Source organism: Mastigoproctus giganteus, chromosome 2 (genome assembly GCF_048544385.1).
Source record: "Mastigoproctus giganteus isolate SK-2022 chromosome 2, ASM4854438v1, whole genome shotgun sequence".
Lineage (NCBI taxonomy): Eukaryota > Metazoa > Arthropoda > Arachnida > Uropygi > Thelyphonidae > Mastigoproctus > Mastigoproctus giganteus.
The window spans coordinates 1,218,861-1,245,919 of NC_143576.1; the positions used below are offsets into that span (position 1 = coordinate 1,218,861).

At 35.9% G+C, this 27,059-nt stretch overlaps 1 protein-coding gene across 2 annotated transcripts in view; it reads right to left on the reverse strand.

Annotated features, from left to right (window-relative positions):
- The window catches only part of l(3)80Fj (lethal (3) 80Fj), a 694,407-nt gene that overhangs the window by 255,115 nt on the left and 412,233 nt on the right, over positions 1-27,059 (reverse strand). For both annotated transcript variants that reach the window (XM_090387924.1, XM_090387932.1), the window contains exons 35-36: positions 20,735-20,955; positions 12,516-12,584 (exon numbers count right to left, since the gene is read on the reverse strand). In XM_090387924.1, the coding sequence (XP_090244050.1) occupies positions 12,516-12,584; positions 20,735-20,955 (290 nt within the window). The remainder of the gene's footprint in view (positions 1-12,515; positions 12,585-20,734; positions 20,956-27,059) is intronic.

The following is a 27,059-nucleotide window of genomic DNA, read 5'->3' on the forward strand; positions in this document are numbered from 1 at the left end:
ATTGCAATAATAAATATTCTGAAAAATATCATTAAAACACAGTTATTCTAAAAACAAAAAAATACATATTGTTATTGCAAAGTTTAGTTATGTTTAAGCAGCCACACTACCTGTCCGAATAAACTGAGCTCTTAAGAAACACAAGGAATCAATAGTATGATCATTTAAAATGGATCTAATTTTGGTACATATTTGATTAGCAGCAGAAAACGCCCTTTCGGATTCTATTCTGGTACTACTGATTATCTGAGATAATCATAGGCGATCTCAGTCCATATTTTCTAGGCTTTGAACTTTTTTAGCAAAAATAGTTAAAAGTATTTCATTAATTTCCGACTCAAGTTCATCTTTTAAAATCTCATTGGAGTCAGGCAATTTCTTATTTTTGAGAGAATTTGTGGAACACTGATGTTCTGTTCCATGTTGATCTTTCATGGTTGAATTATGTTCATCATTTTCTGAAGGAGAAAGATATTTTATTAAGCGAAGTATAATTTTCAACAGTAGTATCTTTACTGAGTTTGAGAGAGAGCAAAGAGTGGGGATAAGGAATAAAGAAGAGAGCAAAGAGTGCAGTTAAGGAATTCTTCACATATATAAATGCGAAGAACAGAAGGACAAATCAGATTGGACCCTTATGTAATGGACGTGGGATAGTACAGGTCAACCATCACTAATCCGGCAGCGTTGTGACCTGTGGGATCCCGGATTAGTGAGTTTGCAGGATTGCCGGTGGTTATTTTAGCACATACAGTTTACCCAACAGCTAACCACCTCCTCCCACCTTTAACACATTGACGGCCAAGCTAGTTTAAGAAAAAAATTCCCCTGGGGCCAAAAAATATTTAGCAAATAGTTTGATTAGTAATTCTAAAATAAATATTGTAATGTCAGTGTTGTTGTTTTTCCGCTTAAAATATATATATAAAAAAAGTCTTTTTTTTATGTCACACATATATGGCCTCATACGTGTGACGCTATTACGGCATATATATGAAGGTCGTTTGTGATTAGTTTATTGCAAGTGCTGCAATAAAACTGATTACAATAAAATAAACTCTCAAACATCACAATAAGTTTGTCAGTATTGTTAGAGATTTAGTGAAAACAAGTTCATTTGAGCGCTGTATTATCCATCATCCATCATATTATATGATGGATAATACATGATGGATAATACATCCATCATGTATTATCCATCATATTTTCATGCAAGGTCTACAGACAGTCTAGTCGATAAATTCAAATATCTGGGATCAATCTTACAAAGTGATGGATCATCCCAAGCAGAGATCAATAAGAGAATTACAGACGGCAGAAAGGCTATTGGCATGTTAAACTCTGTTCTGTGGAGCAAAAATATCCTAAATAAAACAAAGAAACTTATATTTCAAACGATTGTACAAAGTCTTCTATTGCATGGAGCGGAAACCCGGACATTGAATAGGCGAGCGGAAAACAAATTGCTCTCCACAGAAATGGATTTTTGGGGACGCTCAGCAGGAACTTCTAGAAGAGACAGAAAACGGAATGAAGACATAAGGGAAAAAATGGAAGTGAGAAAGACTATTATTGACACCAAAGAAAAGCGTCTAACATGGTATGGACATGTAAAACGGATGCAAGAAAACAGATATCCAAAGGCTATCCTGGAATGGATACCTCCTGGAAGAAGGTGAAGAGGAAGACCTAGGAGGACATGGATGGATGGAGTACGGGAGTGCATGACAGCCTGAGGCTTAACCGACCAAGACACCTTGAACCGCACTTTATGGCGGAAAAAAATTCCTGACAAGAAATAACTTGTAGGCTGAGGAAACCCATTGTAAATGGAAACACTCCTCTTGAAGAAGAAGATTATCCATCATATTGTGTTGTGTTTTTCTGCGAGTTTGTACAAGTGTGTTGTCTTAAAAAAAAAATCTAAAAAGGAATGGCTAAAAGAAAATTACTAAAATAAGAGGAACTGAGAGAAATTGCTGGAATTTACAATTAAGCAGCAGAGTTAAACTTCTCACAGACACACCACTCTCAAGTTTTTTTCACAAGTTCAACTTTATCTGTTATGGAGTTATGGACAACGTACGGCGTTTGCACTTTCCACCACGAGAGGCACTTCCTTTGTGTATTGGAACCATGGCTGTGGCTAAATGTGAGCAGGTTATAATAATAAATGCAGGAAAAACAAGTGGGAATGGCTTCCCAGTTTTTTTGTGCCGATGAGTTAGCGCCAACAGCTGATGCTACAACCAACGCTACCAAAACAGTAGCGGCAGGTCGGTGCACCAACCCGGGAAATTTGAAATTATGTCTGAATTAGCAGTGGAACCAGATTAGTGATGGTCAACCTGTATTAGATAACATAGCTGAAGTTGCAGATGAACTCAACAGTTACTTTGCATTGATATTTACATAAAAAAAAAACCCTTTGTATCAATGAGATATTATGGAAGTGAAGTTAAAAAAAATGTAATTAATGATGTAGAAATTTCAAATGATTATTTAATGAGAACTTTCACACCTTTCACAACCAGTAAGGCTCCTGTGGTTGATGGCATATTCCTTTTAATCTTAAAGGAGGCGGCAAGTGAGTGCATTAAACCATTAAGACTAGTTATGAGAGCATCACTGGACTCGGGAGAGATTCCGTTGGATTGGTGTAAATTGGAACATAAAGTCGGTTCTAGGAGTGTAATGAGAAATTACCGACCGGCCAGTCTAACTTCAGTAGTAGGGAAAATCATGGAGACAATGATATCAATGGAATTCAGAGCATTAAATCATGTTTAGACATCTATGAAGGGATGGAGGGCGTGAGGTCGAAACTTGCAGATAATGTAAAGATCAGTAGAGTAGTTAATGATCGCCGCCAAGCAGAGCTTCTTCAGTTTGACCTATATAGACTTCCGGGATGGTCATAAAAGTGGCAGCTATGCTTTAATTCAGCAAAATCCAAGGTCTTACACATGGAGAACAGCAACCCCAAAATAACTTATACACTTGGTGGAGTTGAACTAAAGTCAGTAATGGAGGAACGGGACTTGGGAGTTATTATACAGTCAGACATGAAGTTGTCCGAGAATTCTGGACAGGTTGCAATGTTGCATGGTGCCCTATCGATGATTTATCGAACATTTGGTAGTAGAGATAATGAAGTCATAATCACATAGATTTTATAACCTTTATGTGATTAAATTATAAACAATTTTTTTTTTTTTTTTTTTAATTAGCACCGAAAATCCGGTATTTTTTTTTTTTATCAATACCGGTATTTCAATACCGGAAAAAAATGACCGGGATCCCGGGATTGTAAGCCCTAGTTGTAACTGAGCATTTGATATCACCACTATTACCTTTTATGCAAATTCGTTGTTTACGTTATGAATATAGACAATACGGGATCATCGGACAAGTAATAAATGTACTAGTTAACGTAAATATGATGGTTCATCAATTACCTAGAGAATTAGATGACGATTATGCCATTAATGTACATATAAAACGAAGGTTCGTATATAAATCGTGTCTACAAGGATGTGTGCAGAAGAAAACAGTGAAAATATGGTTACAGTATTTGATAAATTCACCTTTGTATAAATTCTACGGCATAAAAGTGGGTGACAAATTATGATAGTGAATAGGAACATTCAGATGAAATTGTGAAACCTGTCAACAATGATGATGAACTATTGTTAATTCAACAACAAACATTATTATGGTCTGAAGGTAAATATTTATGTATAGCACCGGGTCAGAAATCATCTCCAACAAGTTTCATATTTGATATACATGCAGAAGAACTTTCTTTTCCTGCTACATTTGGGACAGGCACGAAAATTTAAAAATGGATTAAAAATCACTCCCTTTATGATGGCATCGAGTGAAATTCGTAGATCTAATCATTGTGGAGTGTTTTTTTTTTTTTTTTGGTAGTTGTTGGCGCATCGGCTTCTGTGGCCATAATGCAGCTCCCAAGGTTTTTGCAGTACTTTGAACCAAGCGCGAGGCGGGATTCGAACCCGCGACCTTTGGGTTACCAGGCAGGCACTTTACCCACCCGGCTAGCCCAGTCGGCCATTGTGGAGTAACTCCCCAACATTTGCTATATATGGCAATGAAAATTATGCAAATGCACACTGCAGAAAATTTGCAAATTGCATTTAAATCAGTAGGAATAACAGCTAATATTACTTGTTCTATATTGGAATTGAAAGAATTTATAAACAAGTCATTAGAGTCTAACTTGGCATTTCTAAAATCAATTCCCAATTCAGCATATTATTGGAGTCAACCTAAACGAGATGTGTTTGCCATGATTTGTCAATTAGGAAAACCTACAATGTTCTTGACGTTAAGTGCATGTGAATCAACATGGCCCGTATTACTATGTATGTTATACAAATTCAGATGTAAAAGAGAAATTACAACTAACGAAGTTATGGATCTACCTTACAAGGAAAGAGCTACATTAATAAATGAAGACCCCGTAACATGTGCCATATACTTTAATAAAACTGTTGAGAGTATACTCAAAATTTTAAAATTGAAAACCTATAGTCCTTTTGGGAAATATTATGTTGTGAATTTCTTGCATTGAATTTCAACATCGAGGAAGTCCACATGCACATACATTATTATGGATGAACAATGCACCCTCTGCACCATTCGAAGAAAAAGAAGGTGGTATGGAAGAAGCAATCCAAATGATAGATGCATTGTGTTCTATAGAGAAAACTTCAGATTATTCAAATTTACAGCAACATAAACATAATTTTACCTGTTATAAAAATAATAATGCAAACCGACGCGAATGTTGATTTGAAGCACCTTTTTGGCCAATGTCACAAACTCGTATATTGATACCGATGGCCACAGATTACAATCAAAGATCAGCTGATCACAAAAAAATATCATAAAATGCACGACTCATTAGAATTGGATAATCATGTTAAATTCGAAGAATTCCTTAAATCAAACTAATGCCAATCAGAAGAAGAATATCTAAATATTTTGAGGATTGGTATCAAACGACCAGGTGTATTTCTTAAATGCAAGATAGAAGAGAAATTTATGAATAATTACAATCCTTGGATTTTAGGAGTACCCAAGTCTAATTCAGATTTACAATTTATCATAGAAGAATATTCATGTGCAGCATATGTAGTTGAATATGTGAATAAAACTAACACAGGAATAAGCAACCTGCAACGTAAAATTATAGAGCTACAAGAAGAATATCTTGATAGGGATATAACTAATCTAACACGAACATTAAGTGTAGATGTATTGAATTCTGTGGAGATGAGTTCACAAAGAGGCTGTTTGTTTGTTATTTGGTTTTTAGGAGCATTAGCAACTAAGGCTATATTGATTTGGGGATATGCGGTGGTCATTCCCTGACCTTTCCGCATCCTCCGTATTTGGTGATCACAGGCTCAAACCCCGGTCTAATCAAGAAGCATGTGCTATGCACCGCTGCTCCTGCCACACCTGGCTATGGAGGCGCCTCACAAGAGGAAGCTTGGTATTTATTACGATACCCAATGTCCGTGTCTTCAAAAGCAATTGAATATGCAACACCAGTATGGCCACATGAGCAATCAGGAATTACGTAAATCAACAGCTGAATTGGATGAACAAGTTGATAGTGAGTCTTTGGATTTATGGCAAGATAGTATTTTTGACAAATATGAAAAATGGGGCGAAACATTAAAAGATAACTCTTGCACAATTTACTGCTCATTTTCAAAAAGGAAATGGAGGATGGGTGAAAAGACAATTTCCTAAAATAATTCGGTATCGGAATTATAATATAACATGTCTTCATGAACATATACGCGAAATGATAATGTTACACATCATCATCCGCCATTTTCAATCCACTGCAGGATGAAGGCCTCTCCAGCAACTTTCCAGTTCCTTCTGTTTTGAGTACTGGCCATCCATTTACTACCCACAAACTCATGAATTTCATCTATCCATCTCCGCCTTTGTCTTCCAGGTTTTCTTCTAGCTCCTCTTGGGTACCATTCTGTTATTTTCTTAGTCCATCTGTCATCATGTCTTCGAGCTATGTGTCCTGCCCAAGACCATTTTAGTTCTTTAGTTTTGATAAGAATGTCCTTTACTTGAGTTTGCTGCCTAATCCATGTGTTTCTCTTCTTATCTAACAGTCTGATTCCCAATATAATTCGTTCCATTCTTCGCTGTGCAGTTCTCAGCTTCTCTTCCAATCTTTTGGTGAGTGCCCAAGTTTCACTTCCATAAATCATGGTGGGGAGTATACATTGGTTCATTATTTTACGTTTCAGACAAACTGGGATATTGCTCTTCAGTATGTGACTATATTTCCTGAATGCTATCCATCCAAAATTTATTCTTCTCTTGACTTCCAGCCATTTATCATTATTACAGCTAATAACTTGTCCCAGATAAGTAAATGACTCCACCTTTTCAATTACTGCTCCTTCAATCATTATTTCTCTTTCTGTGGCATACTTGTTCATCATTACTTTTGCTTTAGCCATATTCATCTTTCGTCCAAAATCCATACTAACTGTGCATAACTGATTAAGATTTTCCTCTAATTCTTCGGGATTGTGGCTTATGACCACAATATCATCTGCAAATCGTAAATGGTTTAGGTACTCTCCGTTCACATTGACTCCTTTCTGCGACCAGTCTAATCTTCTGAAAGCTTCCTCAAGGGCAGCAGTAAACAGCTTCGGAGATAGTGTGTCTCCTTGTCGAACTCCTTTCTCGATTTTAAATTTCCTACTGTCTTTGTCCAGTCTAATAAAGGAGGTAGCACGCTCATATATTTTCTTCAAAATCATACTATGCGGGGTATCTATGCCTTGTCTTTCCAGTGCCCGAAACATTGCCTTATGCTGTATGGAGTCAAATGCCTTTTCATAATCCACAAATGCCAGGCATAATGGTGTTTTATATTCATTTGCTTTCTCTATTAGCTGTGATATTACGTGAAGGTGATCCATAGTTGAAAATCCTGTCCTAAAGCCAGCTTGCTCTTTCGGTTGATTCTCATCAAGTATTCTTTCTAATCTGTTAGTAATGACCCTTGTGAACTTGTAGATGTGAGATAACAAGCTAATTGGTCTATAATTTCCAATTTCTGATTTATCTCCTTTCTTATGCAGCAAAACTATGATTGCATTATTCCACTGCTTAGGTGTCACACCTTTGTGAAGAGCCTTGGTTTTTGTGTTATGTCCCTTCCTCCCAATTTTAACAACTCAACAGTAACTTTATCTTCCCCCGGGGCTTTCTGATTCTTCATTTTCTTCAATGCATGTTCTACCTCATCAGGAAGAATATCGGGTATGTCGTATGTGTTGCTACTTTGCAATCCATCTTCCCCACTGCTGGCATCATTCCCCTACTCCTTGTATAATTCTCTATAGTAGTCTTCTGCTATTTGAATTATGCCTTCTCTGCTGTTTATAAGTACACCATCGCTATTCTTCAGTTTCGGTATCATTTGTCTTTCTGTATTACTGCTCATGGCTGCTGATTTAAATCCTTTGTTTTCCCTTAATGCTTGCTCTACTTTTCTTGTGTTAAATCTTCTTATGTCCTCTCTGAATCTCTTTCTAATGGCTTTGCATAACTCAGTATACTCAATTTTCTCCCTGTCAGTATTTTTCTTGCTCTTCATTTGTCGTCTTCGATTCATCATGACAAGTGTTTCTTGACTAATTTTTTCTACTTTGGATTTCTTTTTCCCTATAGGTTTCTTGGGCTTTATCACTTCCAGAAAGTTGTAATATTCCTCGTCGATATCTTGGTCCTGAGCAGTCTGCAGAAGCTCAAACTTGTTCTTAAGTTCCAGTACATACTGCTTTTTCTCCTCTTCTGTTATCTCAAAGACCTTTGTATTATTTACTCGAGTCAGTTTTTTCCTTTCCTTTCCTACATCTATATCAAGCGTACATCTTACCATTCTGTGATCACTTCCAACATTTACCTTATTCAGGACAGTAACATCATTCACAATATATCTTCTGTTAGTGAGGATGAAGTTGATTTCATTAGTTGTTAATCCATTTGGACTCTTCCATGTCCACTTTCTGTTCACCCTTTTCTTGAAAAAAAAGTGTTCATTACTGACAGTCCTTGAGATTCTGCAAATTCCACAAGTCTTTCACCTCTTTTATTTCTTTCACCAATTCCAAAATTTCCTATAGTTCCTCTTTCTGCACTGTTTTGCCTTTTTCCAATCTTAGCATTGAAGTCCCCCATAATAATAGTGTAGTGGGTTTTCTGCTCATCTAGAAAGACTCTCAATTTCGGTGTACATTTCTTCAACCTTTTCATCATCATGGCTCGATGTTGGTGCATAAATCATTATAATCTTTAGCTTGTACCTCTTAGAAATCTTGAGTATTAGTCTTGACACCCTTTATGATGTACTTTTGAATTCCAAAATGTTGTTTTTAAAATCTTTATGGACCAGAAACCCAACTCCATCTTCACTCCTTTCACTGTTTCCATTGGTGTACAGCAGATTTCCACTTGATAAACTTATAAGTGATTCATTTCTTCTTCTTGTTTCAGCCAAACCGATGATATTCCAATTCACGTTTTCTAATTCCTTTTCCAGCTCTAATATCCTGTCTTCACCGATGAGTGATCGTACGTTATAACAGGCCAAGTTCAGTTTGCATGCACGGCAGCCTGGTCGTACCCAGAGATTCTTAGCACCCTCTGCTTCCACTCTGATCCTCTCGCTGCCGTAAGAGGGGGAGTGAAAGCTGCTGGGGACTGAGGGCCATTTGTTTTGTCGTGCTGTCATATGCTGGAGGGTTTGGTCTTTTCCTCTTCACGCTGACCAGGCGTCTTGAAGAGAACCACTCTACATGTTCGTTGCCACCTAAGTGACGTAACAGGGCTTACCATCGAGAAGGTGTGTATGAGTGGATTTTAGGGAGGCAGGCCAACCGGACTTCTCCTAAATCTTCTGTATTAGAGAGATATTGGATCCATCAGTGTTTTAGGCTGAGTGTCTGATAACACACAGGATACCTATTCCCCTCTAAGCCCCCTCGTTGATGAATGGTATGTGTAACATACCATTCATCAACGAGGAGAATGAAATTTTGAATGAAAATAAATATTTTTAACTTTATGAAACCAACAAAGAGATAATTACCTTGAGAAGAAAAAAAGAGTTTGAATCTGATTTTGACATTGAAAAGATGCTAGCAATTTGTAGGCAAACTTTGTATCGAACTTGACCAGAATGATGAAAATGGACTGGTGGTGGAAAAAAATGAAGAATTTCTTAAATCAAAAGAAATTGATGATGATTTCTTTACTGACAAAACTATTAATGAGGAGATGAGAATGCCGATGACGGATAAATTATCATCTGTCATTAGGAAGCGAGAGAATGTCTTACCATCTGAAGAATACTGTCATTTGATGAGGAGTACTAATAAGGAACAACGTGCATTATTACTTGAAGCTATCTAGCGTGAAACTGATAATCGGATACATGAACCGATACAAGTATTTCTCACTGGACCTGCAGGCTGCGGAAAGACATTTACTCTTAAATTACTGATAGAAATGTATAATTGGTTTTATAATTCATCACATATTCACAATGCATATGTTACTTGTGCCTCCACAGGAAATACTGCTGTGGCAATCAATGGTACAACAATGCATTCTGCTTTCCGTATGTCTATCAAATAATCTTAAACTTAGTAATGAAATTCTTCAACAATATAAAACTGCATTTCAACATGCACGTACTATTACTGATTATATATATGCATTTAAAGCATATAACTGGCGTTCATGAAATACCATTTGGAGGTATGAATATATACTTCATTGGAGATTTACGGCAATTGTCTCCAGTGCCTGAAGAACTCATCGATTGCTCCAGAATTATCGCATTCACTACAATTTCGTGAATTAGTTGTTCAACAGTCCGATAGTGCATTTTCTAAAATTCTTACAAAAATAGGCAAAAGAGAAGCATTATTATTATTATTACCAGATGAACTTAAAATTATAGAATTGAGATTTGTTACCAAAGAAGATGCTACTAATTTATGTCCGCAAGGAATTCAACTATTTTTAAGAAATAGTGATGTAAATGCCTATAATTCAAATTCTTTAGTTGCAGATGAAACCCATGAAGTGGTTGCACAAGATTTATACCAAGGATATTATTCTGAAGAACAATTAACAAGAATACAAAATAAAATTCATAAAATGTCAGTGACCGAAACTGCAGGACTTCCATACATTCTACCATTATTGAAAGGAAAACCATACATGATTACTACAAATATAGATTTGGTTGATGGATTGGTAATGGTTGATGGATTGGAGACTAGGCACCAGCAAGGTGATCTGATAGAGGTGTATAAAGCCTTGAATGGTTTGAGCATGTTCAATGCTGATGGAATTCTGCCTCTTGCTCAGAATAATCACCTGAGAGGGCATAAATTCAAACCGAAGAAAGACAGATGTAGGATAGATGTGCGGAAATTTGCCTTTAGCCAGCGGGTAGTTGGTTGGTGGAACAGACTTCCATCCCTTGTTGTGGAAGTTGATAGCCTAAATAAGTTTAAGGCTCGGCTGGACAGGTATTTCGAACGAACGGAGGGGTGAAGTGGAAGTTTTTTTTTTTTTTTTTTTTGGCTGATGCTGCATAAGCTTGCTTTCTTGCATCATATGCCTCTACTAATGCTAATGGTGCAATCGGTACTTTAGTATATTTGAATTTGAGGACGGCGAAACAGTTAAACTAGTATGGATGAAATTTCCTGAGTCAAAAATAGGACATAACCTCCAATCTCGTTATAAACAATATGTGAAAGATAAACATTTACCTAGTCAATCCGCACCTATTATAAAACAATCATTCAAGTACAATAGGAAAGTACAATAGGAAATTAACATGTAGACATACACAATTTTCTTTAGTATCTGCTTGTGCTTTGACTATACATAAATCTCAAGGAGGGACCTTCGACAAAGTTGTATATAAAATTATGAGAAAGATCATCAACAGCAACTTGTATAAGTGGCATTATCTCAAGTGACCTCATTGAAAGGTTTATATATTACAAATCCCCACGACGATTTCACATTTCACACAGCAAAGCTAACAGTAATATAGAACTTCGTGCTGAACTAGATCACTTGAAAAATAACAATCTACCATCTCTACAGGATGAACTGCAAGATTTCATACAAAGTGGCAATATCTACATCGTCAATGAACATACAAAGTTTATGGGCTCATGTTCGAGATATCGAAACGGGTACAATCTTACAGCAATCCAAAATATTGATATTAAGTGAATGTGGCTGCATAATGATGAACATATATTATTTAAACTATTCGAATGTATGACTCAATTTAAAAGGTCAGATGTTCGTAGTGGTGATGTTGCGATATATCAACGTGAAGGTTCAACTATCATCAGTACACCACATATCTTTGCACAACCTAATAGCAGTAACGCGACAGCAGTATCAGATGAAATTGGAGACATTTGTAGATGCAAAGTCAATAGTAAATCTAATTTCATCGTTGCCATATACATCACTCCAGGGATGTCATCAGATATAATTCAAAAATTCATTAACAAGAATTTGATGCAGTATTCCACTGAAAGTGCAAAATTATTGGTAGAGCCAGTGGATCATATACCTATAGTTCTAGCTGGTGATTTCAATCTAGAATTAAATTCTGAGGCTGGAAAGAAGTTTTGCAAATTTATGAAAGATGTCTTCAATTTAGATATTAAGTCAAATACTTTAGTAAATACTACACGTAATGGAACGACAATCGACGGAGTATTCACTTGGGAATTAAAATCATTTGAGTGTCAAAATTAAATATCTTATTTCAGTTACCATAGACCAATAATTTTAGTGTTATTATAATATATTTTATACGAATTATTTCATTGTACACTAGTACAATGAAAAATTCCATTCATTGTATTTCACTGTACTGAAATTATTTGACAGCTGTGACATTATCATTATATTTCATTGTACTGAAATTATTTTTTAAATAAAAACAATGCAGCAATACTTTTTTTATTTATTTTACTGTACCAGTTTCATAATGAGTTCCTGCAGTAAAGACGTTTTTAATGGCTGCCACTGTGACATTATCGGTGACACTATCAGTCTCAGAGTAGAGTGGCGGCAAATCATTATGTACCTGGTACATAATTTATTCTTATTTTATTATTTTTTTTCCCCTGGGATAAAAATTAGTGCTCTCACCAATCTGGTCATACTATTTTGAATCTACCTTAATAGTTCTGTTGTTTTTAGCATAATGAAGGTGGGCGTTATAAAAGAAATAGGTTACTAATGTAAAATTTTTTAATAAAATAAAAAGATTAAACAATTCATGAATAAGAAATGAAATGAACAGTCATCTATAATCAAATTTGCTACTTGTGGTTATAGAAATATTTTTTTGATGGTTTAATATGCAGATAAACACTTACTTCAGGCACAGGATCCAGTAAAGACTGCTTAAGACCTGGAATAATTGTTGGCAGGTAAGGTGCAAGGTCCTAAGGAGAGAAATTAGAGATTTAATTTTCACAATCTAAAAGAAGAATATACTCAGTTAACAGAAAACTATACAATATTCCATTTAGTTCCAGGAAAAGTGAAATTGAAACTAACTGCTCATGAGTAAGGATAGTAAAAATACTAAGTCCATAAAAGACATTTGTGAAAACTGATCTTTCATATAACAGGAAGTAATATACATTTTTTTTTTTTTTTTTTTTTTTTTTTTTGTTAGTTGTTGGCACATCGGCTTCTGTGGCCATAATGCACCTCCAAAAGTTTTTGCATTTTATTCTGAACCAAGCCCGAGGCGGGATTCGAATCCACGACCTTTGGGTTGCCAGGCAGGCACTTTACCCACCTGGCTAGCCCGGTCGGCAAGTAAAATACTAAATAATTTAAAATCACTTATAAAATATAAGAAGTGATTTTATACTGCTTATAAATATAACCTGAGTGAATTTAAATATCAGATGGACAAAAAAATTAATAAAAATCAATATATGTAGGCAGTAATTAAACAATCAAGTAATTTCTATAGCCTGTGAGTGACTCAGATCCAATCATTGGTCAAATACCCTAAGGGCAGAAAAAATGCAGGTAACGCAACCACTAGGCACCAGAATTGTAATCTGTTGAGATGAGATTTACTTAAAGATGTAACTAATCACAAATGTAAAGGCATAGCATACCTTGCCAACCTACTAACCAGTAAAAATCTTGAGACCAACTATTTATAAATAGGAAGAAACTGGGAGGTTTTTTTGGACAAAACAGCTGAAGAACATATTTTTGAGGGGAAAAAAAAAAAGCAGGTGTTTTTAAAGTTCACACTGCACTAGAAATTAAATTTCACTGGAAAAACACATTTTACATTAAAATATAGCCATAGGCTTGTTCGGCAGTACCAAATGCTTTCAAATATTAGATTATCCAGGATTTTTCTTTCTGTGGACATTTTGGCAATTCTATTAGATATCAACTGATTTTTATTGCTTCAAGAAAGGAACTGTTACCCAGACTTCTTTTTAGAAATGTAAAGTCAAAGTTTTGTTCATAACAACAGTAGTGCTATCTAAAGTTGGCAGTCAAGAGCATTTCCAGAGCTTCACCAGAAAGAGAAGACTTGAATTCAGTTTTTGCCTTTCAGGTCTTCTGAATATTCTCTCATACTCAGCATTGCTATTGTTAAAATTTAAGTCATAACTTGGAATAATTATATTTCAAGCTTAATTATGCACTTCTAATATTTCCCAACCAAGGACAACTACTGTGCATCAATTTGCTACTTTCATAATAATAGCATCTGGCTCCCACGCTGCAACTGATAGAATTGATGCTGCAAAACAAACTGCTTCATCTATTATCTTTTATAACACTAAGTACTGGAAACCTGTCCAAAACCTGCCAATTGATAAAAATGCTACCTCTGCATCAATAAGAACATTTCCAATGGAAACTTGTATAAAATGTAGACCAATACAGCCAAAGTATTTTCTCACAGAGTAAAAAACAGAATCTTTTGTAATTACTGCCTACTGGTCATAGGCAGCAGAAATGCTTATGACTAATACAGAATCATCCTTCCTTTTTTATGATAATAACATTCTTCAATGTATCTAGGAGTAATGACCTTAGTACAAGCATGTGAGGCACATTGGATGGAAGAGCTATGTTTTGATTTTCAAATAATATACATTTAAAATAAATAAGCAAATGGCTTTATGCAAGCAGAAGGGAGAAACACGAACAGGCTTTTCTGCATGACTGAGGGTAACAAGCTTAGAATTTCAGCTCGCTTCATATGGTAAAAGTAACCCTAAACAGGGTTACTTTTACCATATATTTTTAATGTAGAAATTCTTTTCCTTGAGTTCATCTGTATGCCTTCTTTCAAAACATTTGGATCACACACTGGATTTCAATACAAGTCAGTGGCACTCATTAGCAATTGCCTGTACTCTAATTTGGTAATTCTGAAAAGATTGCTCATATTGCTTTTCTCACAGCTTCCAACATCTTCTTTAAACAGACTTATCAAAAGTTACCACTGTTCTACCAGTCTAGTTATATACTTAACTAAAGACAGCAAAAGCATACACATGCTTCAAAATCTCTTTACTCCAGTGGCATACAAAGTTTGAAACTGTTTAAATCTCTTTCTTTTTTAGCACTCATTTTGAGACAGTATTAGTACTGTAATATTCACAGGAAGGTCTGCAACTCCCTTTTCAGTGCACAAATTAATCAGATGACTAGAAGAGGCAAGAACCACCAAGTGCTCAATCACCTCTTTAAATTTTCACTTGCTACTCCAATTTTTAAGCCTACCATAACTAATGCATTATCTAAGTGCCAGACAGATTTCTGAAGGAATCCTACACACTTTCAGGTTGTTCAGGTATTCATGCATTAGAATTGACTACATTGTTATACCCTGTAGTCAACTCTAATGCATGCACTTTTGATTTGATTTTTATTGTTACCAAAGGGAATTCTAATGGAATGACCTGTAATTGATTTGATTATTGCCATCTTTAGCAACTGAAAATGGTCAACTTTGTCATAGAATTCCTCTGAATTGTATAACAAAAAGGGGAAAATATTTTGCTTTTGTAAAGAAGACTACAATGGTTTAAACAGTTTTTAAATTCACTTAAGTGGAACCAACTGATGATGGTACCAACTACAAATTATAAATGGGAAACATTCAGGGAAGTAACAGCAGAAGTTACAAGAATTTTTATACCAACTAAGATCAGGGAACACAAAATTCAAAATTAACAATAACCTAGTCTGTAATTAAGTGACTAAGAAGGTTAGGAAAATTAAAACAGATTATGAAAACACTCTGGCTAAGAATGCAAAAAATACCTTGCTTAAGTTAAGACTAGACTGAAAAGGATGAACCACATTGGTCTACAAGATACAAATGGCATAACAGTTGATAACTGGGAGTTAAATGAATTTGAGATCTGAGAAGAAAGTGGAAGAGAAACTGCTTAAGCTCAAAGTAAATAGGACATCTGGGGTTGACTGAATCTAGCCAATTATATTCAAGGAGACATTTGCACATCTCTTCAATCTGCAAGCACCTTCCTTGGCTTCAAGAGAGTTCCCTGAAGATTGAAGATGTGCATATGTTCTCCCCTATTCATAAAGGAAATAAAGGGAAGAAGTGGGTAATTACAGACCTATAAGTCTGAATTCTGTTCAGGAAAAATAATGGAGCCAAAGAAATAATGCAGGTTCACTTTGACAGGAATGCAGTTATACGTCAATCATGACACAGTGAAAAAGGAACTGGATGCAAAAAATAATTTTGATATCATATATTCAGATTTTAGTAAAGCTTTTGAGACTGTTCTACTTGGAAGAACTGATATATAAATAATAGCAATGTGGAACTAGGGGTATGAAAGGATGGTTGAGTGGCAGAGAGCAGAGGATGGTTATAAATGGGAATTGCTCTTCTTGGACTCATACAATTAGTAGAATCTCTTGGGATTTAGTGCCAGCACACCCCCTTACTGTTTTCTATATTTATTAATGATATTGATGAAAGAATATTAAGCTTAATGGTATAAGTTTGCAGATGATACAAAGGTTAATGATAGGAATCAATGAACACTATTATTACTGCAACAAGAGTTAGAAATATTAAGCAGGTGATAAGTGGCAATAGAAGTTTAACAATAATAAATGCAAAGTACTGCCCATATGCAGCACCTTGCATCTAATAATGTAATCAGTAATTTATCTTGCATTTTTCATCAGTAATACCAGAATAACATATCATTTAGGTGGTACTACACCTTAAGGTGCTGAAGAATGGAAATGATTTAGGGATAACTGGATAGCTATCCATGAAATTCTTTGAGAAGTGTAGAGAGCTGCCCTGGACAGCTTGTGGAATTCTATTGAAGATATACAGTAATTTCGATAGTAGGAACAAGGTGATTATCCCATTGTACAGGGCAATGGGTAGTACCACACTGAGTACTGTACTGCAGAGTGAATCTGTTGTATCAGGTGCAGAGAACAACAAGGTTAGTCAAGGACACAAAAGGGTACTGTTATTATAAAAGACATTTTCAGTTCTGCAAATGCAGCAACTGGAAACTAAACACTGTGAGGAGATTTGACTGAAGTGATTAAGGCTTTAAATATAAAGCCTTAAACACTTAAATACTAATGGCATCCTTACTCTTTCTTGGACCACACATATAAAAAGATAAATTTAATTTGAAAGAAGCATTGGTGCAGGACAAGCAAAAATCTGCTTTCAGCCAGAAATTGCTGGAAGCTTACATCTGGTTTTATGAAAGTTGATAGTTTGAATAAATTTAAGTATTAAAATTCACCATATCAGCAGAAGGAAGCCGAAGTTTTTGCTGCTTAAATAATAAATTAAAAATCAAATAAACCCCCTATTTGACTCTCTCCTCACATCCAGCTAAGCTCTGAATTTCTGCAATCTCCTGGCATCAACCATCCAGAGAAGCAAGTTACTACAGTAAATTAACAACTAGTTATGGCTCTAGTTATGGAATCAATTTATCTTCCCAGAGCTTTATACACCTCAATTAGGTCTCCTCTAAGGTGTCTAGTTACTAAATTACATAGCTTGGTGAATATGTAGCCCAACGCACTCAGTCTTTGCCCACACGGCTACCTTTTTGCCAATCTCACCATGCACATTGCTGTCTCTAGACCCCTTCAAAAAATTCAACTCAACATCTATTTGGTAAAAATTTTGACATCATGCCTTTTATCCCTTTGTTGATTTCATTAAGAAAATCACGTCAAAAACAACAATGGTTCCATTACTGATCCTTGGCCCATTTTGTACACCATCCCAATATGAATAGTAATCATTAACCACAACCCTCTGCCTCCTACCTTGCAGGCACCATGTGATCCATCTGAGGATTTTTTCTGTGATTCCAGCATGTTCCGACTTATACAGTAACCTCTCATATGGTAAGTCAAATGGTCTGCTGAAATCCAAGTAAACAATGAAATGATTTTCTCTTTACAAAAAGATGCTGTTTCATTCAGAATTTCATTTCTATCTAAATGATCCTGTATGACCCTCCTGATTATTACTTCCATGATATTCCTTTCCACCGAAGTCAGACTGACCTCAATCTTAAAACTGCCTTTATACGCAGGATCTATAGAATCTCTCTGGAGTCCAGTAATGCCCTCATAATTATCCTTAATGGTTCCATGCACTCACTTACAGCCTCCTTCAAAATTATTGGATACATGCCATCAGCTCCAAGAGCCTTACTTGCCTTTACAACATTCTATATATATATATATATATATATATATATTTTTTTTTTTTTTTTAAGTAAATAATCTTCTGAAATTCAATATTGCTAATTTCATGATCTTCACCATAAATTGCACATTTCTGCCACATCAGGAAGAATCTTTCACATGTAAATATCAATACAATGCATCTCTGTTGAATTCTTGTGCATCATCAGAGCTGGGATATTTAAGATTTCCTGCACTGATATCACAAGATTCCACCTGATTTTCTCTTTTCTACTTTGCAATCACATACATGAAAAACTCCTCGCCATTCTTCACTTATAATCTGCATTTGCCAGCCCAGTCTAACCTTTTCTTAGTACTATTACGGATCAATTTGTAGCTGTTATAGACCTTTAATGTGTGTGTCATTGTTCTGCAAATTCCTATATCACCTTTCAGCTCTATTGGATTGGCTAGTTCATTCTTCATTCGTGTTGACATCCTCCTTCTGTTTTTTCTTAATGGTACATGCATATTCATGACTTCTGTGACTATAGTTTTATACCATAATTCTAATATATTTGCACTTTGTGAGCTATCTTCCCAGTTGAGGCCATATAGCACCATAATCTCTTTTCCTAAATTAAAACCCATTCTTCTGACTTTAACAAGTGCTATCTCTCTTCTCATCATGCAACTTAGAACTCCATGATCACTCCCTGCTAGTAGTTCATGTAATGTCATCTGCTTTATGAGTGATGATCACGTCTAAAATATCCTTGTACCCAATATTTTCCCTATCATGCTCATTTGAAGAACTATCTTCTAGATCAGTGTTTCCCAAACTGGGATCCCTGGGGATCCACAAACCAGTTTGTGTGTGTGGGGGGGGGGTCCGCAAAATGGACCCCACTAGAATTGGTCAAATTATTTGTTATATGTATAGTAAATTGATGATAAAGTTATTATTATATATTTATGTAAAAATAAGAATAAAGTTGGTGTCTTAAACATAAAACTTTGAATTTTCTTTTCAGAAAACCCAGTGTTCATACATATATACTATATATGTATCGGTGTAGATACACCATAGTTAAGCCATAAAATTAAACTATATACATAGTGTAAAGGCATCATTTTAATTATATTTCATATTGTGGCTACCTTCACAATGAGATACCAGGTATTGTACTACTTCGAATAAGTAATGCTTTTCTAGTAGAGAAGACTAACTGTCACTTATTCTCAGCCATTTCAACTGTTACCATTTCAAGGCTTGTTGGCTTATCATCGGTGGGTGGATGGGCAGGTACCCTGGTAATGCCATCACAGTTGCGAAGTTAATTCCACAATACGAGATGCCAAATGATGAACAGAATGATACTGTATTTAAAGCTAAATGCCTAGGGCATAATTCTATATGGGTTTAAATTAACCATATAATATCAGTGTAGATACATCATAGTTGATCCATATAATATGAAACGTATGTAGTTTAATTTTATGGGGTTAACTATGGTGTATCTACACTAAAGTGGCTACCATCACAATGAGATACCAGGTATTGCACTACTTCGAATAAGTAACGCTTCTCTAGTAGAGAAGACTACTGTTACTTACTCTCAGTGGGCGCCCTTGAGAGTTTACGGACCCCTTCAAATATAAAAAAAATAAAAAGTTTACGGACCCTTATATATATAGGAATCCATAAACTCTCCCCCGCCCCCTTTTTTTTCTTTTGAAGAGGTCAGTAAATTTTTTTTGATTTTGGAATGGGTCCATAGATCTCAGTAGTTTGGGAATCACTGATCTAGATAATTTAAAAATTTTGTTCCCCGTGGTGAGTTTCCCTTCCACTTTCTGCAATCAATTAGGGACAAACAAGAGGCTCTCATCATAACTTCAATCTTCTGGTCTTGATTACTCCCACTCTCATACTTTTCCTTCCAACTAACTCGCCATACAGAATCTATAATAGCGTGTGTAATTTCTGTATCATTATAAGGCTGATATTGATAGCTGTTATAGACCTAACATAGGGTAAACCTAACCCCTTCTATCTTCCTAAATAGATTGCACATGCCAGAGTGAAACCCATGATACTCTATTACTGGATGATATGACATTTCTGTTAGCTCTATTATGTTATTTGTCCTAACCAGAGTTTGAACTTATGATTTTATGAGTGCCACTCCCAACGCTACTATATACAGTTATGATTTTGATAGTTTACTATCATGATGCACCCGTTGAAGCTTTCTCTAGTATTACCTTCCCTTTAATTCGAAATGTCCCTATTTTCAGAACATCTTGCCAATATTGGCTTTATGCTACAAACAGGATCTCTTAAAATGTCTGCAAGTAATACTTTAATCCATTATATCATAAAAATGGGTTGTAACTCCCCTTAACTAGCAGTTCTCCTGAATCCTTTAGTGATAGTAAAGTTTATAGTTACGACATCGGTGATATTAGCAAAAACCCTTGCACCACCTTTGTTCAAATGTATCCCATCTCTACAAAAACAAATTCCTTCTACCTACAAGTTTCCATGTAGTGTTATTGTGAAAGTGGATAGTTTAAATAAATTTAATGAAGGATTAGACAAATTTGGATGAACAGACAATTTTTTTTCAACTGATACTATATATAAATTTGCTTCCTTACATGAATCACCATTATTAATACTAAATCATCCCTTAGCTAATAAGAACAGTTCACTTTTAACAAATAATGATCTTTAATTTTATTAAAATAACATTACAACCCCACAAAAGTCTTAAGTTTTCAAAAACAAAAAAAAAAAAAAAAAAAAAAAAAACCTGTATCATAATTATTTATATGAATTTTTTTTTATAATTTATGCACTCATCAAACATACCTTTTGGTCTGTAAGGGAATACATGTTTCCAATAATCTGAGCAGCCATTTTCCTGGTCTCAGTAGACCTGTCTTGAAATGCTCGTTGAACTACAGGCATGATAAGAGCAAGAGAAGGGGCATCGATAAAATGGACAAATTTTGTGTCCAAAAGTGTTGCTAGGGACATAGATGTTTTCTTTGATGGATCCTGTAGAGCATCCAGGAGGACAGGAACAATAGCTTGGATATGAATATATTAAGAAATATTTCAATTAATAATGTTTACATCGATATTACATTAAATGTATTGTGCTTTCAAAAAAAGAAGTAAATATATAAATAAAATAGTAATAATATCAGGTCATCCCATAAGTATTTACTCTCCACCCCTCTTAAAAAAAAAACAAAAAAAAACATGAAATCAAGTTTAATGAACTGACTTTCTCTTTATTCTTTATGACACTGCCATTTTCCTACCATGTTTATACCAATTCATGGATTTCAAGAAAAGAATGCAAGCAGTCAATATTTGATGGCCTCAAAATCTTCAGGTTCTTTTCCACCAAGATCATATAATTGACTTCTGAACAGATAATTCAAGTACTGTAAGTCTGAAATTTGTTCCAACCGCCTTGATTTTGAAACACACAATAATAACAATATGAGAATGCACCAACTGAAATGTAGCATGAAATGGCCGGCTACTGATGATTACAGTGATAGGTATTGGGATGCAAAAATTTTAAATTAATCATGGCCTGGTGTATATACTATAACCAGTTGCGTCACATGAACCACTACTCTTAATGAAAAGGATGTGCAGGAAGGTAAATGTATAAATGAAGGGGGGGGTTCTCCTTTTTCTTCTCTTATTTATTCATTTCTATGACACCACTATAATTAATAAAAATAACAACTTCACTTTCCTTGTAATTACGTTACTACAATTAAACTGAACTAGTGATGAACTGGTTATCTGTGGTGGTGGAAGTCATAGATAGAGATTACTAAAATCTGTAGCAGGTGCAACCTTTGCTTCCAACTAACTCAGACCAAACAGATTCTAAGCAGTATTTTTTTAATTTTTCTATGAACTGTTTTATGTTCATTTTTGCATATCCTATGACTTTATATTTATAGTCCTATTGTTCCAACCACATTTCTACATTATAGATATGCTTTCTCTTTTCAATGCTACACTTATATATCTCTGTGCATTTATTCTTTCAAAATATGACTATAGAGGTCACTTTTTCCATATCTATCTCCAATTCTTCACAGCTCTCTATTAAGAGTGTCATGCTCCTATAAACTGCTTTATCCTGTAGCTAAGTCACTAATGTGGTAATGCTTTATTTTCCTGCCTTCTTCCTTCTGCTACATATTATTTGAAAACTCCAGGTATTGTTACTTTTCTCATTATACTTTCGGTTTCCGTTTCGGCTCATTTTTAGGCCTGTTCTGACTACTACTACATATTTCTTTGCCTGATTTTTCCATGCAATACAAACATTTGGTATTACTCTCCTTTTTATACTAACACTTACAAAGACAAGGCCCTTACTAAAAGGTTGGGCATTACATCCCCAGCTAGCCCAGTACGTTTAATAACCTTTTCTATACTTTCTACTTCCTATTTCTACCTTTTTTCCCCAGTTTGTAAAACAATTAGTACAATACAAGGGTGATATGAATGTTCCAACTATCCTCATTCTATTACTACTTTTCGTGTTTATTTAACCACTCCTTTATCCCTTCCCCATCCTCAATTTAATACCTCACCCCATACCATATGCTTGTTCTAAATAATTTTAATTTCCACAAAATTCCAACACCAATATTTTTCCAAATTTACTTAAAAATCTACATATAATTCAAAAAAGCTTTTTTCCCACTTTGAAAACATTTAATTATTCTAATAATTATATTTTATTTTTGCTCTATCCTTATTTTAACCTTAATTTTCATATCACTGACACTGCATTGGGACTACCTTGTCCATACTGTAAGAGAATATGCTAATTTTATTATTTTCGCTATTTTGGCTTTATTCACCTCTCTTCCACTGTTATGAACAAGTATAGAAACACAGTTCCTAATATATGGTCAGGTGCTATTTTGGCTTTATTTCACCTCTCTTCCACTGTTATGGAGAAGTATAGAAACACAGTTCCTAATATATGGCCAGGTGTAGTCCCCTGATGAAATACTTGATCAAGTATCAATATTTACTTCAGCTGACATTAGATTTTGCATTTTGGCTATCCCTGTTTTTGACTTATAACTAAATTTGCCCACCCATATTTGATGACAGCTCTACCACTTCTTATTTTACAATTTTTTTTTACTTTATTTTGTTTAATCATTTTACTTTACAGTTCCCTCACCTCTAATTGGCTTTTGCAATTCAGCCCATAATTTTCTTAATTCAACATAACTTTTAGGATATTAACATTCTTTCACCTTTTACAAACCTACTATACTTCTTTTATCTACTATCCTTACCCTACTAGTCCTAAATTCATGATTTAAGTCTAAATTCATGTCAGATGAACTAATTTGACATGTGGCAGAGAAGAAAAATGCATGGGATACATAAAAATTAACAGGTAACATGGAAGCCTATGATAGATATAAGCTGGTCTGTAACCAAGTCACAAAGAAGATTAGGCAGGCAAAGGCAGATTACGAAAAATCTTTGGCAAAGGATGCAAAGAAAAGCAGCAAAGAGTTCTTTACTTATGTTAAACTCTGGGGGATGAATCAGATTGGTCCACTTAATATTGATGGTTCAACTGTTGATGATCCTGCTCAGGTAGCAAACAAACTAAATGAATATTTTGCATCTACATTCAACACATGAGGAGTTATTTAGGGAGGGGAATGCCATAGGTGTATTAAATTATGGAAGTAAGCTAGATAATCTTGTAATAACTGAGAGTAAAGTGGGGGAGAAATTGTTGAAGATAAACATAACAAAGGGAAGTAACTCCATCCACCTAGGGTGGATGGAGTTACTTCCATACTCCATCCACCTGGGGTGGATGGAGTCTATCCAGTTATATTAAAGGAGGCAGCAAAAGGAAGTAAGCAAACCTTTAGCCATAATTATGAGAGCTTCCTTGGACTCAGGGGAGGTACCCATGGACTGCAAATGTGACCCCAATCCACAAAGGAAGATCAAACGGAGACGAGGGTAATTACAGACCTATTAGTTTAACTTCTGTTCCAGGGAAATTAATAGAGGCACTGGTTAAAGAAGCAATGCAGGATCATCAAGACAAGACTTCAGTTATAGCTCAGACACAGCATGGGTTTGTTAAGGGGAAGTCTTGTCTGACCAATTAGACTGGATACTATGATGTGGTCACAAAGGAACTGGATGTAAAGAATAATTTTGATACCATATATTTGGATCTAAAAAAAGCTTTTGATACTGTTGCACATGGAAGACTGCTGCAAAGGTTGGAGCAGTGTGGCAATGGAGGCAAATTGCTGATATGGATAAAGGGATGGTTGAGTGGGAGAAGACAGAGAGGGGCAATCAATGGACGCTGATCATTGTGGACTAATGTTATTAGTGGAGTTCCCCAGGGCTCAGTGCTGGGTCCATTGTTGTTTTCTGTATTTATAAATGATATTGATGATGCTATATCAGGCTTAATTTCCAAGTTTGCAGATGATACGAAAGTCGGCAGGGCTGCTAATGACACTAATGACAACATGCTGCTGCACAGCATCGAGAAAAGTTGATCAGGTGAGCTGAGAGGTGGCAACTGAATTTTAATATTGACAAATGTAAAGTACCATATATGGGAAGCAGGAACCCAAGAGTAATGTATCAACTCTGTGGTACCACACTGACAGTGGTAGAGAATGAAAAGGACCTGGAGGGTAATTGTGCACGCAGATATGAAGTTTTCTGAGCATTGCAGATGGTCTGCAAGAGTAGCTCATGGTGTCTTGTCAATGATATACAGGAATTTTTCTAGCAGGGATAAGGAGGTGATTATCCGCTTGTATAAGGCAATGGTCAGACCACACCTTGAGTACTGTTTACAGGTCTGAAGGCCTCATTTTAAGAAGGATATAGAGCTGTTCGAACCAGTACAGAGAAGGGAAACAAGATTAGTGAATGGAACAAAGGGTTGCTTTTACGAAGAAAGGCTTAAGTTTTGCAAATTACAGTGTCTGGAGACTAGGAACCTGCAAGGTGATCTGATTTAGGTGTATAAAGTGTTGAATGGTTTGAGCATGCTCAATGTATTAGCATTAGCATTAGTAGAGGCATTTGATGCAAGAAAGCAAGCTTATGCAGCATCAGCCAAAAAAAAAAAAAAAAAAAAACCACTTCCACATCAACCCTCTGTTCGTTCCACATACCTGTCCAGCTGAGCCTTAAACTTATTTAGGCTATCAACTTCCAGGACAAGGGATGGAAGTCTGTTCCACCAACCAACCACCCGCTGGCTAAAGGCAAATTTCCGCACGTCTATCCTACATCTGTCTTTCCTCAATTTGAATTCATGCCCTCTCAGGTGATTATTCTGAGCGAGAGGAAGAATCCCATCAGCATTGAGCATGCTCAAACCATTCAAGGCTTTATACACCTCTATTAGATCACCTCGCTGGTGCCTAGTCTCCAGACACTGTAATTTGCAAAACTTAAGCCTTTCTTTGTAAGAGCACCCCTTTGTTCCATTCACTAATCTTGTTGCCCTTCTCTGTACTCGTTCCAGCAGCTCTACATCCTTCTTGAAATGAGGCCTCCAGACCTGTATACAGTACTCTAGGTGTGGCCTGACCATTGCCTTATACAAGGGAATAATCACCTCCTTATCCCTGCTAGAAAAATTCCTATATATCATTGACAATACACCATGAGCTACTCTTGCAGCCCGTCTGCACTGCTCAGAGAACTTCATATCTGCCTGCACAACCACCCCCAGGTCCCTTTCATTCCCTACCACTGTCAGTGTAGTACCACAGAGTTGATACGTTGCTCTGGGGTTGCTGTTTCCCATGTGTAGTACTTTACATTTGTCAATGTTAAACTTCATTTGCCACCTCTCAGCCCATCTGCTCAACCTTTCCAGATCCTGTTGCAGCAGCATAGTGTCAGTAGTGTCCTTGACAACCCTGCCTACCTTTGTATCGTCTGCAAACTTCGATATTAAGCTTGATATACCCTCATCAATATCATTTATGAATACAGAAAACAATAATGGACCCAACACTGAGCCCTGAGGGACTCCACTAATAACATTAGTCCACGACGAGCAGTGTCCATTGATTACCACTCTCTGTCTTCTCCCCCCTCAGCCACCCCTTTATCCACAGCAGCAATTTGCCTCCAATGCCACACTGCTCCAATTTGTGCAGCAGTCTTCCATGTGCAACAGTATCAAAAGCCTTTCTAAGATCCAAGTATATAATATCAAAGTTATTCCCTGCATCCAGTTCCTTTGTGACTGCATCATAGTATCCAATCAAATTGGTCAGGCAAGACTTCCCCTTAACAAAACCATGCTGTGTCCGAGCTATAGCTGAAGTCTTGTCTAAATGATCCTGCAGTGCTTCTTTAACTAGTGCCTCCATTAATTTTCCTGGAACAGAAGTTAAACTCACAGGTCTATAATTACTTGTGTCAGCCTTTGATCCTCCTTTGTGGATTGGGGTCAAATTTGCAGTCCATGGGTACCTCCCCTGAGTCCAAGGAAGCTCTCATAATTATGGCTATGGGTTTGCTTACTTCCTTTGCTGCCTCCTTTAATATAACTGGATAGATCTCATCCACCCCGGGTGCCTTTCTTGTGTTTATCTTCAACAATTTCTCCTCCACTTTACTCTCAGTTATTACAAGATTCTCTAGCTTACTGCTAGAGTTGAATACACCTCTGGCTTTCCCCTCGCTAAATAACTCCTCATGTGTGAATGTCGATGCAAAATATTCATTTAGTTTGTTAGCTACCTGAGCAGGATCATCAACAGTTGACCCACCGATATCAAGTGGACCAATCTGATTCATCCCCTTCCTTCTAGAGTTTACATAAGTAAAGAACTCTTTGCATCCCTTGCCAAAGATTTCTCGTAATCTGCCTTCGCCTGCCTAACCTCCTTTGTAACTTGGTTACAGATCAACTTATATCTATCATAGGCTTCTGTGTCATGTATTAATTTGTATGTATCCGATGCATGTTTCTTCTCTGCCATATGCCTCATCAGTTCATCTGACATCGATTTAGGCCTAAACCTTGAACAATATTTCTTAGTTGGTATGTAAAGCCTAGTAGCTTCCAAGATAAGTTCTTTGAATGCTTTGAATGATTTACTGGCCCACTCTA